This window comes from Chinchilla lanigera, unplaced genomic scaffold, assembly GCF_000276665.1.
Source record: "Chinchilla lanigera isolate Chin_1 unplaced genomic scaffold, ChiLan1.0 scaffold00008, whole genome shotgun sequence".
NCBI classification, from domain to species: domain Eukaryota; kingdom Metazoa; phylum Chordata; class Mammalia; order Rodentia; family Chinchillidae; genus Chinchilla; species Chinchilla lanigera.
Window position 1 is genome coordinate 30,554,013 of NW_004955409.1, and position 19,406 is coordinate 30,573,418.

The 19,406-nt window shown below is 38.0% G+C and overlaps 1 protein-coding gene across 2 annotated transcripts in view; it reads left to right on the forward strand.

The window, feature by feature from the left end:
• The first annotated feature begins 82 nt into the window (after nt 1–82).
• Prkd1 (protein kinase D1) overlaps nt 83–19,406 on the forward strand; it is a 306,494-nt gene continuing 287,170 nt past the window's right edge. For both annotated transcript variants that reach the window (XM_013510389.1, XM_013510390.1), the window contains exon 1: nt 83–187. In XM_013510389.1, the coding sequence (XP_013365843.1) occupies nt 161–187 (27 nt within the window). In that variant the 5' untranslated portion in view covers nt 83–160. The remainder of the gene's footprint in view (nt 188–19,406) is intronic.

Genomic DNA, 19,406 nt, shown 5'->3' on the forward strand with positions numbered 1-19,406 from the left:
GCTGGTGCCGGGGTCCGGCCCGGGACCCGCGCCGCTCCTGGCTCCCGGCGCGGCCCCGGCGGGGGGCGTCTCCTTCCATCTGCAGATCGGCCTGAGCCGCGAGCCGGTGCTCCTGCTGCAGGACTCGGCCGGCGACTACAGCCTGGCGCACGTCCGCGAGATGGCTTGCTCCATCGTGGACCAGAAGGTAAGCGCGGGGGCGCTGCGCCCGCCCCCCGGGCCGCGCCAACTTTCCCGCTCCCGCGGCCGCGCCTGCGGAGGGGTCCGGAGCGCCGGGGCGGACGCCTGGCCCAGTCCTCCCGCCCACCCCGGGGCTTGTCCTCCCTGCCGCTCGCTGCCCTCGCCCACCCGGGTTTCTCTCCAGCCTGCGCCCTCTTCACTCGTTTCCATCCCTGCCCTGACGTCAGGCATCTTGCCCCCTTCTCCTCGGGCCGCTTCTCATCCCTGGCGCTTCCCGGCTCCCCCGCCCCCTGCCCTCTGGACCCTGGACCAGCGTTTTCCTGGCGCCAGCATCCTCTTTCCCGCACCGGAGTTCCCCCGGGACGAGGCCAGCACCACTCCCTTCCCCGGCAGCACGCTGTCCCAGCTTAGATGGATGCTCTGGAGTTCCTGGAATGACTAGAGACCAGGAATTTCTCACCTGTCAATTAAGCTTTTCAAAAAGAGCGATTGACTGAGCCAGCTGTAAAAACAGCCAAGCAGACCGCACTTATCTCAGGTCCTTGCCATTCTTTATTACCGTCTCTTTGTGAGGATGGAAACAAATTTTCCAACAATAAAACCTGAAAGTTAACAGCCTGCCTTCCTGTTTTTGCACTCCCGGGACTCTGGGAGCGCGAGACTGAAGTCATGAGGTGATGTCCAGGAGCAGTTAGATGCTGGCTCTGCTTGTAAGTTCGAGGCTGTGGGACGCTGCGCAGTGGCCACCGAAGGCAGGTTGGAAAAAGGTTATTATACTGGGGAAGGCCAACCCACGAGGGATCTGTCCTCTCAACACTGTTGGTGCAATTTCAGCTTATCTCCATAGCCATCCAGAGAGATTGCAGAGACGCGGGTGAGAGAGTGCCGGGGAGAGGGGCCTGTGGCGCTAGTGGGCTTAGTCCAGAAAGGCAGAGCTTTGGAGGAGGAGACTGAGGTCTCTGAGGTGCTGCATTTCTGCAGTGGAAGGCTGATTAGTACTCACCTTTTAATGATCACTTGAATAGTCATGAATTTTTTTCTTTACACTGTTTGGACTTGGATTTGCTAAACTTCCAGGCTTTCGAAATGTGACACTGAGTACAGGAATATTAGGAAGAGCCCCAGGGAAAAATCACTAATCTAGGAGGTTGTGAAAGCTCTGGAGGCCACACGAGGGTAACTGAGCGCCAGGAATTTTTTGTTGATCTAATTATTTTACATATAACTTTCGTTTGCAACTTCCATGAAAGTGGCCAATTTTGGCTAAGCTGGCACAAGTCACATCCGATTTGTCCTCATTAATATTGTGGAATGCCTATTATGGGTCAACAAGGGCAGACTCCTAGGCACTCGGTTTTGAAAGCCTTACTTTCAACATTACAAGCTACAACAATTTCTGTCTGGATACAGACTTGTTAAACAGTACTCATTAAACACACACACAGTGTATAAAGGAGTTGTCCAAAGTGAACGCAGTTCTGTCAAATTTTATATAAATTCTAAAGGAAATGGTGTAGTGACAGAAAGTATTCTTATTAGGTCAAATTAATGTAGACAGACTTTAAAACACACACATCCTACATGGAGTTTAGGATGCAAAGAAACATGCGTGATTCAAGAGGTTTGGGGTGGGGGTTTGGCTGGAGAGTGGATTCTAGCTGTCTCAGTTGCTACTGAGGGAGATACTCACTCCATGGACAATAACTGGAAAGCACAAGAAGGCCAGCTAGTACCTATGGGGTGCAGCAGGCTCGGGGTGGTGAGTGGGATACCCAGGGAAAGTTTTATGGAAAGGCCTTGTGATTTAACTCAAATTACTGGAAGCCTCAGTAAGCTTCTCATAGAGATATCATACCTTACCAAGGCCATCTTGAAAGACAACTTGCCGTGTGGGGGATGTCTTAGAATGCCAGAAATGTTATCGCAGAAAGAAAGCTGGCATTCAATCCAGAGCTGGTTAGAACCTGAGCCAAGCTCTGGGGGAGACACCTGAAGAAATAGGAGAAAGAGAAAATTATCAGCCCTGGTGACTGGTTTATAAGGGAAATCTTTCCCTTTTGTACTTAGGCTGGTCGCTCCTCTGCCTCTAAAAGAGAAGTTTGAAAAGTTTGCTTGGGGAAGACAGGGTACAGATCTCACTTTGATTCTTTTTAAAGTTATGAGTAAGACATTTAGATGTAAATTTGAGAGTTATATACACACAGAATATATACTGGGGTAGTGGGACTAGGCAGAAGATCTTTTCAGTTCAGCTGTCTCTCTGTCCATCCCTGATTACCAGTTTCAGCATACATTACCCCAGGCAAAAGCAAGATTAGGAGGACTGAATGTCCATCACATGGTAGCGGGATCTCTTTGCTTTTTGGCAGTAGGAATGGCAAAGTGTGTTAGTTAGTGTAGCCTTAAGGAGGTGGGAGGAAGTCTTTTGTTTCAGGTTTTCTTGAAGAGCCTTAGGAAGACATAAACTGTGAGGAAGGGTGAGGGAAGATAAGCGGGGAGGGGGGGTAAGGGGAGGGGGCGGGAGAAGAGGAGAGGGAACAGGGAGAGGAAGGGGGAGGGAAGAAGGAGAAAAGGAGGGAGGCAAATGGATGTTTTAAGTTTGAAATCAGTTACACTTTACCATGTAAGCTGGAGGCTTGTGGAATTTTACAGCAGAAAGTTTTCTTGATTTTTCTGAGTCCTTCATTTGTTTTAAGATGTGTCAGAGATTTTCCATCCAGTTTGTTCAAGAGCTCTCTAAATACTAACATAGAGCATCCTAATTTAGGTCTTTGGACATATTAGCTACCAGTTCTGTTGATTTCAGCAGGGGTGAGTACCTGAAGTATACAGAGATAAGTAAAAGAGATGCTGAGAAACACGTCTTTACATTATTATGGGTATTTGTAATTTATAGTTTTTCTTTAATTATATAGCAGACAAGATTGTACTTGAAATTTTTTAATGGCAGTTCAGCAAAAATCTTTTAGAGCAATGTGCCATAATTACTGAATTATAAAAGTAAAGAATTTTTTAACTTCTAGTTTAAATGAGAAAATATAGTCTTGCTTTTTTGTGTGTAACAATGTATGAATAAAGATGTTTTAATCCTTTGTTTGAAAGTATTGACCCAAGTTTTTATTTATGTTTTCTTATTTTTTTACTTCAGAAGCATAGAACATTAAAGCCTGGTTGTTTATAAATATATATGAATTATGTTAATTCGTGTGCCTGATTATTATTTTAAGGAGAGTGAAAAAACTAACAGTAATTGAGTTCACTTTGAAAGTCTGTTAATTTGTGCTGGCAAAGGAACCTTGAATATATAGACTGAGAAATTCTTTTGAAGCACGAAACAGATCCCAGAGAATGAATTAGTTTGCTTTTATATTATGCTGTCTGCACACAGACACACACACACACACACACACACACACACACACATTTTTTCTATAGAAAATGAGCAGTATTGAAGTATTAATTTAGAGATGTGTGGTACAATTACATGACTATTTGTCTTTTGCTTTATCTTATTAAAAAGACAACTAATATTTTCTCCTTCAATTTGCATAAATTGACTGATAACATCTGTAAAACTCTTGGTATACAGTTTCACTTTACATGGTCATCTGCCTGGCTAGAGAAATTGAAAAGTGAGATTAAATAGAAGAGAGCATAGTTAAACGGTGACAAGGTTAGAGCCTGGGACTGAGAGTAGTGTTATATTTTGTACCTGATTCACTTCCTTAATTGCACATTATTTTCTTAACAGTTGTAGTGTCATTTTACTCCTTATTATTAATTTTTGACACTATTTCTGCACAGATTGAGGACGCTGGAAAAAAATTAGCTGGTAGGTCAAACACCCATGGAACAACAAAAATCCTTTCAAACTAATGATCTTTGGGTCTTAAGTGTCTATTTTTAATTCTAATTTTATATTTTATAACAGACTTTCTCATATTGTATATCTACTACTTTCTGATTTAATGATAAGTATATAATTTATCATTTTACTAAGTGATGCTTAAGTAATATTAATACTGTACATTTTAAACTTTAATTCATTTTCAAGTTTAAAAGCCTGATAGGCTTATATTATGACATCACATTGTATATAGTATATATTTTGTACCACAGTATATCAAACATGGGTGTATCATAAAGGTTGACTATCTTTCATCCTAAATGCTTGAGACCAGAAGTGGTTTGGAGTTTGGATTCTTTTGGATTTTGGAGTTTTTGGATATGCATAATGTGATAGCTTGGGGATGAGACCCAAGACTAAGTACAAAATCTAGTAGTTTCAGGTATACCTTCTATCAGTAGCCTAAAGGTACCTCTGTATATTTGTAGTGTTCTTGCTTTGTGACTGCAGTCAGGCACATGAGATCAGGTATGCAATTCTCTAAAATGATATCATAGTGGTGCTCAACAGGTTTCAGATTTTGAAGTTGTTTGGATTTGGGGTGCTCAACATGTGCACGTACTATATATGGGTAATATGTGTAGTATATTATCTAAGTGTCTAAGTTTTTGAAAATATATTTTAGGAGCTTCATCAACCATGTGTAGCCTCTGGGTGCTAAAGTCTTTTTTAATATTTTGTGTAGGCTGTAAAATGTGGGGCCCCATTATGTATCTCAGAATCTAAAAGACAAGCTAACTTTTCTATTAGTACATTTAAGTGAATCTTTTAGGTATACACGTTTAACAGTTTTTACAATGAGAATATCCTTTGAGACTCTGAAGAAGCATTCAGCCTTCTTGATTTGGGATATAAAGAGTTGGTTGATTAACAGTTTTGACAAATACATAAATTAATGTGGGCCATTAGATGCAAGACTGAGATAGATTTGAAAGAAAAACCTGCAGTACGTATGTATGTATGGTATGTGTATATGTTGTGGTGGTGGTGGTGGGATGACTGGAAAATTATTACCAAAGTTTAAATGCTTGTCCCATAACTCTTTACTTGATGACTGGGCTATTTGTTCTTAAGTTTTACTAATCTCCTACCTGCAATCTCCTCTCTACATTCAATTATTAAGGGAGATTTATGACTATCTTTCCAACTTTTATTACCATTTTTGAGCTGATTGCATGTACATCTTTACCAGTTTATGCATGAATGACTTTTAATGACTTTATTAAACAATACAGAAATTTGCAAGTCTATGAATGTGTGAACTTATATCCAAGATTACTTCGAATGTTAATGATTATATGCATAAAGGATTATACATACATACATACTTCCTGGGAAATAGGTGCAAAATCATTGGTATTGTTTAAGGCTCCTTTTGTTAGTGCCTTGCTAACATGAAAGGTGTATTTATTATATTGTTTTTATCTCAACACATGAATAAAATAATAACATTAAGGAGCAGTGTGGATGTAAAGCCCAGGTGACAGTTTTGAAACATCCTTTCAGACATGAACCACCCTGGAATTCCTTGAGGACAAGTCTTTTTACACTACATCACTAAACAAAAAGCACATTTACTGGTACAAGTAATACGTATATACCAAGAATTGAATCAAATGATCAAGATAGTAGAAATGGGGTCAGACTTTTTTGTTTTTTTTTTTGAGACAGGGTCTTGCTATGCAGTCCAGGCTGGCCTTAAACTCCCTATGTGACTGAGGCTGGCAATCCTCCTACCTAGGAGTGCTGGGATCATGGGCATATACCACCTTGCCTGGCTCTAGACTGGTTTAGAATTGGTTAAAATGCAGCCCCAGATGGGTTGATGATACCATTAATATTTGTTGTTTTGTCTGTATATGTTGGGAATAAGTAAACTTTTTTTGACCTGCGACCTCTGACAATCATATTGGTTAACCTGAGAGGCCCACGTGCAAAATGTGAAGACAGAAGTTTTATTATAGAATGTTTTTAAAAATAGTACTCATCTTTTAGTTTCCTGAGAATTAGAGAAGTTTTGAAGATGAGATTTCAGTATCATGAGTCTTTTCTTAATCTTGGAGCGTGTTGGAACAAAACAAAACAGTATTATTTTCTCTCTTTGTATTAGTGGAGGCTAGATACAAAGAAAATTATTATTTAGCTCATACGTGTTCAGAATTCTTTCTGTCCTGTATAAGAATATGTGAAAATTTCTCCTGGAATTCTTCTGATATTGTCAGCCAAATATTTTTGTACCATTAGAAACCAATAATGATAGCACCACCTGAAGTTATTTGGCAGCAGAAAAGACATCGATACTGTTTCTTGCTCTTCCAGTCTCACATGGAAAATAGGTCTTTAATTATATGGCCTCCATGGCCATTGTGGAATATTACATAATTTAAGCAGTTATAAAGGTAAGAATTGTTGTAAAAATACATATATGCAGAAACAATCATGCCTGCTCAAATTTACCGTTTCCTGTATAGAAGTTTCTTCCAAAGTTGCAAAAGGTTTTCGTTGGCACAAGCCGTGCAGTTGATACAGCAGCTTAACAATGTTGGCAAATACGAAGCTGAGATTTTAAAAGATGCAATCATGAGGGAATTTTGTTCAGTTTATTTTAGTGAAAAGGAAGGAAAAAATACCCTTCCCTGTTTCATTGGCATCTCTTCCAACTAAAGTCCTGATTGATGAAGAATTTGTTGCATTTACTGTTTGTATTTAGGCACAATTTCAGGAGTTCCCAAATGCTTCTCTCATTAATTGTCCTCAGTCACTTTTTCATATCTATATCTAGAAGTGATTGAAAAGTGTGAATGCAGTAATGAAAATAGTGGAAAGTATGCAGGTGCATAGTGAATTGTTGGTAATCTAAGGCTTTCTAGAGTAGGACACTCTCTTGCTAGCAACAGAAGCATGTACTGTACTTTTTAGCTGGAATTTTGTCTAACTTTTTCTGGAAAACTGAAATTTTCATATACTGTATCCTTTCTGGTTCACATAGTTGGAGTACTAGGACATCTAAATGAAGTGTTAAATCTTGAGACTCTTGAAGCTTACTGCAGTCTGTGAAGTTATCTGAAAGTTTTAGTTTGAGTTTTTCCATTTGCTTGAGGGTAAGGACACTAACCAATAAGGACTTACAGTTGCTTAGTTTATTGGGTAACGTGTAGAGATTGCTTACTTGCAGTGATTTAAACACCATCCATCAACATGAACTTTTTATTTTTTAGTTTGTTTGCTATCATGTCAATTCTGCTTAGACATGTTAGATTTTGATTAAGCATTGACAGGATTTTAATGTAATGTTCTTATACAATAAGAGAGATGGGAGAGGAATGAGTAAAGGAGAAGTTAAAAAGTAGACACAGAGTCTAGTGATGAATTGCAAAGGTCATAAAAATGGAATATTAGGTTCTAGGGTTCCCACTGCACAATGAAGCAGGGATTTTAGCTTTTGTGAGCAGGTGAGCATCACTACCTAATAATGCCCCCCACGAAGACGTCAGTAACTTTCTAATTGTCTTGGTTCCTTTTCTCTCATTGTTGAGACAAATACCTGACACCCAAAATGAAGGAAGGAAAGGTTTATTTAGCTCACAGTTCTTGGCGGTTTCAGCCCATACTTGGCTGGCTCCAAGGCAGAGTGGCACATGGCAGAGAGCAACAGTTCATGGCGGTGGAAAACAGCAAAAGCAATAAGAACAAAAGAGAGGAGCAGCAGCAAGCAGCCTCTTTCCCTCTCTTACACTGTATGCAAGCTATCCCCTCCCAGGGCAGGTGTAGAACTCACATCCATAATTCCATTATTGGACCATGAATCAATCATAAACTCTAGAAGCCCACCCCATGACTGCATGAGGCTTTAGGGGGACATGCAGACACAAACCTTAACACTAACCAAATTGCACATGTGGTACACATTTTTGGTTTCACTGGGATCTTTCCAAGTTAGTGGTTTTAGGTTTTTTAAAATTATTTTTTATTAGTACACATTTGCAGTCCATAATGTTTATATTCATTGTGTGGAGTTGGTATCTGTACATAACACATTTTAATTCCCTTTTCATCCCCTTTTCCTCCTCTCTCACCCCTTGCCATCTCTTGATCCCCTTTTCCCATTTGAGAAAGATCTATCTCCCTATTTCCTAGTATCTATTTTTATTCTACTCTTTATTTATTATTTGGGTTTCTTGTATAAGAGAAACAATGTGATATTTAAACTTGTATGTCTGATTTATTTTATGTAGCATTTATGGTCTCAAAGTGCATCCATTTTCCTACAAATGATTCAAGTTTATCTTTCTTTATGGTAGAGTAGTACTTCATTGTGTGTGACTGCCACATATTCTGTATCCATTTGTCTGTTGATGGACATATAAGCTGCTTTCATAATATTCAGTGTTTTTTTTATAACTGAAATAATTGCCTTGAGTTGCCTTTCTAACATTGCAGTCAAGGTGCTTCTATAAGAGTCTGCCCATCTCTGAGCTTTATTAAGGCTCAGTGATGTTGTGGCTTGTATCCAGAAGTCCCCCCAAAGCCTCTTGCACTCATAGGTGGAGTGTTTGGGAGGTGGCTGGGTTATAGGTGTGTGAATATGGATTAAGAGTACGTGATACTGGATTAGTCCACTGATTGGTTTAGCATAGTTCTAGGTGTGGATAATGGGAAATCCCCCTGTGGATGTGGCTTGTAGCCTGAATGGAGTAAGAGGGAAAGGGAGGCTTACTGTGTGCTGCTTCCTGCCTGCCTTTCCTGCCATGGACTGTTCCTCCTCTACCCTGTCCCTCTGCCATGCCACCTGCTTTGGGGCCAGACAACTATGGACTGAAACTTCTGCAAACTGTGAGCTGAAATAAATCTTTTCTCCTTTAACCTGTGGATGTCAGGTAGTTTGTCTAAGCACAGAGCAAGTAACTAGGACAACTGACAGATAAAAATTATATACATTATGCTGTATACCCTGATGTTTTGGTATGTGTATGTTAAAAAATGATTTGCTTAAGCTAATCAACAATTTATTACCTCGTATCTTTACCATTTTTGTAGTGAAAACATTTAAGATCTACTCTTAGTAATTTATATAATGTATAGTTATTACCTGTTGCCCACATGTTGTACAGTAGATCTTCAGAACTCACTCATTTGTCTACTGGAAACTTTATTCCCTTGGTTTAACCTCTACCCTATCTCCCCCATTTCTAGAAACCACTGTTTGTTCTACTCTCTTCTGTAAACTCAACTCTTTTAGATGTCACATATAAATGACATCATTCAGTACTTTTCTTTGTGTAACTTGCTTATTTCATTTAGCATAATATCCTCCAAGATCAGCTGCATTGTTGCAAATAATATTTTCTTCTTTTTTTTTTTTCCCAGTACCAGGAATTGAACTCACGACCTCGCGCTTGCCAGACAGGTGCTGTGCTGCTAAGCTAAACCCTCGGCCCCTAGATTTTCTTCCTTTTTAAGGCTAAAAAGTTCCACTGTGTGTGTGTATCTCACATGCTTTTCATATATTTATTTGTTGATAGCTGTTACACTGATTCTCTATCTTGGTTATTATGAATAACACTGAAGTAGGTCATTCAGATGATCTCTTAGGCATAATCAATTTTCATTTCTTTTGGATATATATACCTAGAAGTGAGTTTGCTTGATCATGTGGGAATTTCATTTTTAATTTCTTTGGTACTTCTATGCCATTTTCCTTAATGAGTATCCTAATTTACATTCCTATAAGCGTGTACAAGCATTCCTTTTTTACTCCATTCTCCCTAACATTTGTTATCCTTTGTCATTTTGATAATAGCTGTTCTAACAGGTATGAGGTAACATTGCAGTGTGATTTTAATTTGCATTTCTGTAGTGATTAATGAAGTGGAACATTTTTCATTTGTCAGCTTATCTTTTACATGTCTTCTTTTGAGAAATGTCTATTCAGGTCCTTTGTCCATTTAAAAAAATTAAAGTTGCTTATCTTCAGACTGTTGAGTTGCGTAAGTTCCTTATATGTTGCAGGTAAGTTCTCATCTAATCCTTCTTCCCTGGGATGACCCAGTGGATGTTTGACTATTATGTGCGACCATTGTGACTTGGCTTATTGTTTCATTATTTTCTGACTCTTATTTGTCTGTGTCTTTCTTCAAAATATAGGAAAGAACTCATTGTTGTAAGGTGTATGCAGTGATAGGATTAGTTCATCTAAAAGTCTGAGAACTGCATGCGTTTGGATGGAGGCCAGCCTACTTTTCATTCTTGGCTTTCTATTCTTGTTATTTCAAGTTCATCTCCATCTAAGCCTCAGTCTCCCACTCCATAAAGTGGGGATAGAATCTCCCTCAAAAGGGTGTTTGCGCTTCACTCAAGAGGGATGAAATAGAATGTGATTACAATTTTGAGAGCTTAATAATACATTCTTTTTCTAAACTTCATTTTGTAACTTTATACAGTAGCTACAGTAGGTAGATTTGCTATAATAGTATTCCAGTTGATGACATACTTTTTCTCTAAGTAAAGCTTTTGTGTTTTATTTTGGTTATTATTTGTTTTAACAACAGGTATTGAAGGGATTTGCCAGTGTATGAAATGTTGCAGCTCGACCACTGAAGCTTGCTTCAGTAAACAAAATTTAATCACAGAAATAATAGATGCTCAAAACCCAAATAAAAGAGCAAACATTTAAATATCTATTTGCTTTTTCATAAACAGTGAAATATAAAAAATACAAATGTAACCAGCACTTGATTTGATATCTTACCAAAACATATTTATATGTCAAATAAAATAGTACTTTATTCAAGTATGAAATCCTTGACAACTGAAGCATATTTTGTCATGAATTCTTTTATAGATGATATAAGCTGACTTTAAGAATATTTTTGCTTGAGATATTGTCACTACATTTATGTTGGTATAAATTTTAAACTTTCTTAAAGCATTTTCCATTAATTATTAATAAAGATTAATTTGTTAGGTTAAAGTGTCAATGAAGATTTTCTAAATGTGTGTGTTGGACATACTAAAACCTCAAAACCAGGATATCTAAATCAATTATATGAACAATATAATAACCACTGGGTAATTATGGAATTTACTTCTGTTTTGAATGGGTGCCTTTAGCCAGGGGGAGGCTAGTCTACTGCAAGTACTTGAATTAAGTTCCAGAGATTTTGACTGAATTAAGCCATCTGTTACAAGTCAAATATTTATTCCAGGCACTATTTCTCAACCATTTCTATCAATTAAATATCAGTGTTTCCCCACCTTTCTTTAAGATCCTCAAATTATAAAGAAGTATTGATAAGTGCAAAGTTTGACAGATAGGTCTTGGGTTAGACCAGAGAATGCTTATGCCTTAAAGTGGCTTTATTCTGCACAGAGTTCTACCATATGATTGCCAGACTTCAGGGAAGGATATCCTTAATGGCTGCAGAACATTTGGCAAAGGGATAGCCGGAATTTAGAGACATCTAAGGATGAATTCTCTGCTCCAGAAAAGACCATTGGGAGTGGGACAGAAGATTATCTATCAGTTATAGAAAGGTGAGGTCTACTGTCCACTCAGAGCCATCCATACAGTTTCTGTCTTGCAAAGCTGGTGATCTTGGCATTTAGCATTCTTTAAAGGTGTCTTAGTCACTTTCCTTACTGCCTGGACAACCTACCTGACACCTGTAATTTAAAGGAGGGAGGCTTACTTTGGCTCACAGTTTGAGAAGTTTAAGTCTGTCTTTGTTTGCCAGGCTTACACACAAAAACAGCTTGTTGGGCAGAGGAAAGAAGCTCACTTCATGGCAGCCAGGAAGCAGAGAGAGAAGGGATGAGCTGGGATGACCTTCCAGGTCCCACCGCAGTGATCCACCTCTTCTGACCAAACCCCTCCCACAACAGCATACTGGCCACTGAACTTGCCAGTGGGTGAAATCACCAATGAATGTAACACCCACATGTCTCAGTCACTTTCATCAAACCCTGTCTCTGAGTGCATGAGGCTTTTGGGGGCCATTCTCACTCTAAACTGTAACAAAACGTTTGGCCTGTATCCCTGATACAGAAAGCTGTAACGAATAGTAGGATGTCTGAACAGCAGGATTACAATTAGAGATTGTTTAGCCCACTCAGACCCTCAGTGACGGTAACACAGGTAGAAAACACTTGATCTGGAGCCGTGATCTGAGGCTGACAGATGCAGCTTTCTTACCATCTAGGGTGGTGTTCAGTTCAGCTTCATAGATGACTTTGAATCAGTAGTGATGAATAGAACTGAACAGGCTGACATAGGCAAAGCCTGTGGGATTTTGAGACTGTCTGCTCCTGAGGGCAGAGAAGGACTGTGACAACAAAGCCTTTCTGTGGACGGGGTCAGCAAGAGTGGCCCCACTAAGTAACTCACAGGTAGTAGTGAGGAGAGATCGAGGACATGACTGTTAAGAAGTGGAAGTTTTATGAGTGTCTCAGGAGAGAACTTTAAGGAGCAACTGCACGATGCCCTGCCTGTGACAGGAAGAACTGGTCCCAGGAGCACTGGGTCACGGTCAGCAAGTTTCCATAGCCACGTCTGGAAAATTCCATGAGTAGCAGTGGACCTTCAGCTGCCTGTCCCTCACGGTGCAGCGGCCAGCAGAGGGGCACCTCCAGGAACGTTGCCTTCCTGACATCTATATGTGCCAGCCTTTGTGTAGTCTTTCTGTTTGTCATTTCTGATGTTCACAGTGGCCCTTTGCCATAGTCATCTTATCTTCATGTTAAGGATAGAGACACCAAACGTCAGAGAGGTTAAATCATTTACTCTACACCACACAGCGGAGTGTAAAGCAGCCCCCCTGCCTCCAATGCTTTATTCACTGCTGGAATGGCATTGATTTGTGCAGAGTTTGGAATGAGCAGGTTGGCTGTGTAGGCGAGAGTGGTTTCCTAAATTTTACATTATAGTAGCTGTCGTTTACTGAAATACACAGTGTTTGCTTTGACAGGGTGGCATTATTTACACGGTAGTTTAAATTATTCCTTAGTCCAGATGGCTTTTCTCATCTGGAATTTGCATCCTACTTAATGGCTGGCTAGGATCATCATTTTTTTTTTTTTTTTTAGTAGGATCATCATTTTGGATGCCGTAACGCTAGTATTCTCTTATCAGTGGCAAGAAAACCCGTTTTCCTCACACTTTTGATATCTGATGAACATTAGAAATGGGCTTTCATTAGAGCTATTTGATGCATTAGAGAGATACTATTGCCTGGTTTGGAAACACTCTTCAACCTTAAAGAATCATGTAATCTATGATGCATGTAATTGTTCATAGTTTTTTTTTAAATAAGAAGTAGTTTATGTAGCAGCATTGATTTGGAATTTGTTGGCATTATACCCTGGTAACAAAAAATGATGGAGTTAGCTAATCCTTACTTATCTTTAAATGTTCAAATATCATTGCCATTCATCCAAGAGGTTTATTACCTTTTGTGATAAAATTGGCTAAATTGTTTCAGCACACTTCCTTCTAATGAGATGTAGCTACATAAGTGTTTTGGAAGAAGAGAATGTGGTTAGACTATTGATCATTATGGCTCAAAACTAGTGGATAGAAAGAATCTTTGCTACCTGTAAAGCAATGAATTATTCTTAAATAGTGTACTGATTCTGAGTAAATTCTGAGAAAATAATGAAGAGTCCTTAAGTAAAGTGGCTTTCAGTGGTTTCCTTCATTTGAGAAGTTATGTTTGAGAAGTTATGTTCTCATTTGCATAAGGGTCATGTTTTGCAAACATGTGTATTCTTTTTTATAAATTTTATTTGTTTGCTTATTTATTTTTGTCATTTGTGAGTGAATACACCCTAAGGTAAATGTAGTTCCACTGAAGCATGATCATCACCAGCCAGGTGGGAGATTTCTTTCCGCTTCGTTAGTAGTGCCTGGCAGTCTCAATTGCGAATTGCCTTGCATTGTCTGTGAGCAGTGCTAAGGTCAGTTCTTCCCTTTTAGACTAATTGTACTATCATGGGCTCTGCGAAAATGTAGTTGTGTATTTTAGATAGACATGATTTGACCTAAAGTACATTCTTAATTCGATTCAATTTTAAAGGTTCCTGCCCTGAATGACTGCTATGTTGCATATAGTAAAGTCATTATTCCTAATGGGCTAGAAAGGTGCCTGAAATACTGCCTTTCTTTGATACAGTTGGAACTTTTGAAGCTTTGATATGATGAACCAGTTACATAGAGAATTCTCTTTTGACATAGCTCACTGGTAGTTCCTTGGTAACAGAAAAAGTAGCAGAGCTGTTTCCAGTACTAGAAATCTGAATTTAGTAGATGTCTACTAGTGCTGTACCTTGCAGTCCTTATTTTGAGAAAACTCATTTTAAAATAATAGGACACAGAGCTTCAGTTGTTCCATGAATGGTAAGGTGCATCTCTCATGCCTTGCTTTTCTTTACTGAAGTGTAAGTGCTGAGAAATAATGGATTAGCTTTGCAGAAGATGCAGAACAGGAAGACCCTGTGTCCTGCTCTGTGGTAGATATCAATTTCATCTACAAATGGGGAATGAGCTGTTGTCATCTGGCTTATAGATCTTTGGAATACTTACAGAAATCTAAGGTACTGCATAGATTTTCAAAGAATAAAAGAGACCAGGTTTTACATGATCCATTTTTCATTTTCTTTCAAAATGAATAAGAAGCAAAGATGAACATATAATAAGGATAGTGACCACGTGCCTATTTTGCTCATGAAAATTCCAGTTGATGTCTGTTGTCCAGGAATTCTTTTAAATTGTATGTTCACTGATAAAACCTAGAATTTTAATTTAAAAACAGAAAAACTTTACCTAAGGCACAGAGTTGATTATATCTAGCCCCAGATCCTTGTATATAAAAGCAAAACGTACATAATTTATTTCTCAGAAAGTGTCATCAAATTATACATATGATGTGGTATTTTGAGGCACTTTTCTAAATAATTAGCTAAAATGAAAACATTAAGACCTTATTGTGTGGAATGTTGTTCTCTTTGACAAAAGTTTCTGGCTAACGTAAATATGGAAAGATGACCACATTTATCATTCTTTCACAAACTGCTGAAATTTCACTTTGAGCATAGCATCTAAGTAACTTTAGTACTTTTCCAACTAGTCAGGATAGATCAAGTTATATGCTAGATATGTATGTGATTTGTATCACACAATAAATAAATTTGTTTATTCTATTAATTCATACAGTCTGTATCAATTAAAGCAGGTAAACAGAAAAGTCTGCTGTGAAATTTCAGCACCACTGACAGTTATCCTAAGGTGCAATCCACTGAGTCAGACACTGAAGGATAACATTATTGATGGCAGTTTCACTTACGGTATTCCATGTTTTGGAGGCACTAGAACAAAAATGGAGAAGCTGTTCATGAAATGCTTAGATTTTTAAGAAAAGACACTTTTTATTTAAAAATAAGTAGGCAAAGAAGGGAGATAAAATTTTGCAATTTGCACTGTTCCCAAATAACAATGTATAGATTACATGTGAGTCTCAGTTCTTTTATCTATAAAATGGGAGCACAATTATGTTTGTGGGTCAAGGTCGCCTGGCAGAGGACCAGTTGCTTGTCAAAGAATGGTTCAGGGTCAGCCCGCTCGGGTCCCCTTATGTCTCTCAGACAGAAACTTTCTTTCCCCCAATAAATATATTCTGCTCTTAAAAAAAAAAAGAGTGGTTCACAACTTTGTGTATACTTCCTATTTTCTTATGATGTTCACAGGCATAGCCTCGATGAAGCAAGTGTGTGTCACACTCATTACTTTATACTGGTTTTCTGTGGATGAACATGCAGTTGAAGTAATACTAAGGTTATAGGGTTGGAAATCATACTATTGGAGGCCCTTAAAAAATAATGCAGGCCAATAGTCTGAAGCCACTTGAAAAGAAACTTGATTTTGTGCAGTCATCTTTGTTTAGAGTTTTTCCCACATGGAAAGTCATAGCTTTTGTACTTTAAATATTTTTCTTTCACTTTGAAAATTTTAATAAATAGCAAATGGAATGATGAACTTTAAAGATGTCTACATCCACATCCTTGGAACCTGTGAGTGTGAAGTTTGCAAGAGGGATTTTGAGTAAGGGTTTGAGCGAGGGGATTTGTCCTGGATTATTCTGGTGTGCCCGCTCTAATCTCATGAGTCCTCAGAAGTGCACAGTCTTCTCTACAGTGAAGGGGTGAGGCTGATAGGTAGGAGGTGGGAAGAAGAAGAAGGATTGGGTCCCTTGTTGATTTAAGAGACAGCGAATGCGGGGGTCCTGCTGAGGAGAAAGCAGAAGTCAGAGGTGTAGTAGGAGGAGATGCAACAGGAGACAAAAGAGGCTGGAGTGATTCTAAGAAGGGCAAATGAGCCAAGAATGCAAGTGAAGCTAGACTCTGAAAAGGGAAGGAAAAGCCTTCTCCTTTACAGTCTGCAGAAGGGACCGCAGTTTGACCTTGGCCTCTGGAACCTGACTTTGCTCTTCTGATCTCTAGAGCTATACGAGAACAAATTTGTGTTTTTGAAAATTACTAAGTCTGTGGTAACTTACGACAGTAGGAATCAAATACACCACATTCATGGCAGAAAGGTGAAGGATTTACTCCAACTGTCAGAGTTAAACACAGTTAACATTTTGGTAAATGTTTATACGTGTTTTCCCCATAAGTAAATGGGCTCATGATAACATTCATTTCAATTGTCTTCTTCATTTGATACTTTGTCTTTCAGTGTCAGTTTTTAAATGTAAAGTGTGCATTGTTCTTGGGGAGCTGTTTTGGGGTGGGTACCAGACTTCAGAAATTTACTGTGGTTTTAGAATTTAATACTCACGTTTTTAAAGTTACAAGTTTTGATGTTAGTTGTTAACCTTTTTTTTATAGTACAAGTAAAGATATTTAAAACAATCTGAAATATTTGAGCAATCACATTTAAAGACTTTTGAAGAATTATGGTAGCCTTTACAAACTTAATTATTTTTAGTGTTTTCAAAAATGTTTACTTGGATTTCCAAATTATATTTGATTTCCCTCAGGTATCTCAGTTATTGGCTTGATAAACTTTTACATGCTGTTAAGTTATTCTTACACAGCTAATAAATTAAACTTAAAACATGACGTTTAAGCTTTTCAGCATTCCGATACCATACACACAAGACAAAATCAGTTATTTAATTATAGCACATAGTATGTGCAAAAGTATTAATGTTATGATTTTGGTTCTCTTAATTTTTTCTGCATTTAAATTCATATTTTCTTCTTTTGAAATATGTTTTCCATACATGAAATACTTACGGGACTGTACACAATTGTGGATTTCCTTTCCCATTATAAATTTTGTAGTTGTCTTCTTGGCTAGGTTAAGTTTGCAATGCTTTTAACTGGGACAAAGATAGGATTCTTGTCAGAAGTGTAGATCAGTTCCATGGAACTCTATTTGTCAGTAATTCCATCCCTTCAGGGAAGCAGGTAACCATGTGTCCTACATCCCTGGATTCCATTTCTATCTTACCTTTTTGTGCCCATAAGCCTCAGGTATCTACCTCAGTGATCAGTTGATTGAATTTAGAATTTCTTCAGCTGTTTAAGTCTCTTTGGTCTAGATGAAGGACTAGACTAAGTACATTTTTATATTCATTTTTCTTCTTAAAGGTGCATAATTCTTAAGAGGTATTAAGTGTGTGATTGAACATTGGCAGTTTCCTGAAGCTTTGTCTAACCATCTAGTGACAATTTATAAGATCGTTTTTCTAACTTGACATATTGCTCTGAAAAAGAAGAAAAACACACCTTCATAGTAGCATTTTCCAATATCCTAACAGAATTGGTACATGGATTTATCATAATCACATGTAACCAGTCCTCTGTTGGAAGTTTACGGTTCTTTTTATTGGTTTTCTTTAAAATATTTTATGCATATGCACTTTTTCCATTTACATATACAGTATCTCCTTTTGAGCTTTTGATATTGTTTGTTAATATTACTAATATTAATTTACATTGTAGCTTTTAAGAATTATAGTGATTCTTTGCTCTTTTCATCTTGAAAAGTGCAAGTACATACGTAAGTCTTTTTTTTGCACAGAAAAGTTAAGTGACATAAGTAGCAAGATGTAGAATACTAAGCGAACACTTAGTATTGCAAATACTACAAATGAAACACATGTAGCAAGTTCAAAACCATTTTATAATGAACAAATAATAAACTTTAAATATGTGGGTTTTTTTTTTTTTTTTTTTTTTTTGGTGCTGGGAATCAAACTCAGGACCTTGTGCTTGCCAGGCAGCCACTATACCACTGAGCTATATCCCTGGCCCCTAAATATGTGGTCTTACACTTGCGTGTGGTCTTACAATTTGCTGATTTTCTTTCATAAGAATAGGCCTAATATTTTCGTATTGCATCATAATTTACTTTGATCTGTTTAAAAAAGTCCAATGAATGTATAAGAAAATCGCAATAAAATAGTTAGTTAAAAATAAAATCTCACACTTTTATTCTTGTCCAGTTTGCCACGACAGAGCAGTTTTCAGAAATATAAAGTATGAGAACCTGAGGGTTTTAGAGGTATAAGTTTGAATGTCGTCTTTGATATGTCTGTCTGTCTCCTAAAGTCCTTTGTTTTGCAAAGGAAACAGTTGCCTCTCTTATTCAATACTGTAGAGGTGTTTTTAGTAATTTGAAATATGTTTTGTTCGAGAAAACTTTGCTTTACATCCAAAGGTGCAAGGTCCTCTTTATTGGGTTAGTAAAATAAGATAACTAATATGAGAGGATAAACACTGTACTAGCCAGGGGCTTTGCTTTCTTTTTTCACTGTTGTAGGATAGATATTTAGGACAGTGCCTGGAAGCTAAAGGATTGATTGGATTATTTGTCCCAATATATTCTGGTTATGTTCCTAGAAACAGAATTATGTGATCCGTGTGTATACAGATTAAATCTTTTTTTTTTTAATATATTGACTTTGCTTTCTAGGAAGTTCTTGTTTCTATTTGTTTTTTGTTTTTTTTTTTTGGTTTTTCTCCGGTACCAGGAACCGAACTCATGACCTTGCGCTTGCCAGGCAGGCGCTTTGCCGCTGAGCTAAATCCCCAGCCCGGAAGTTCTTGTTTCTACCTTTGACTAATAAACATACTAAAGTTCTAAAGAAATCAATTAAAAATATTTTGGAAGATAGGAAATTCTTGAGGGGAACGTTGGATTGTTATTCTAGGAAACAAACAACAAACAGAGAACTGAGATCTGGGTTTCTTCTGAGGAATTGGTATTCCTCTCACTTGTCTGGCCAAGGATTTAAAGCTGGTGAATGCCTTCCTTCCTGAA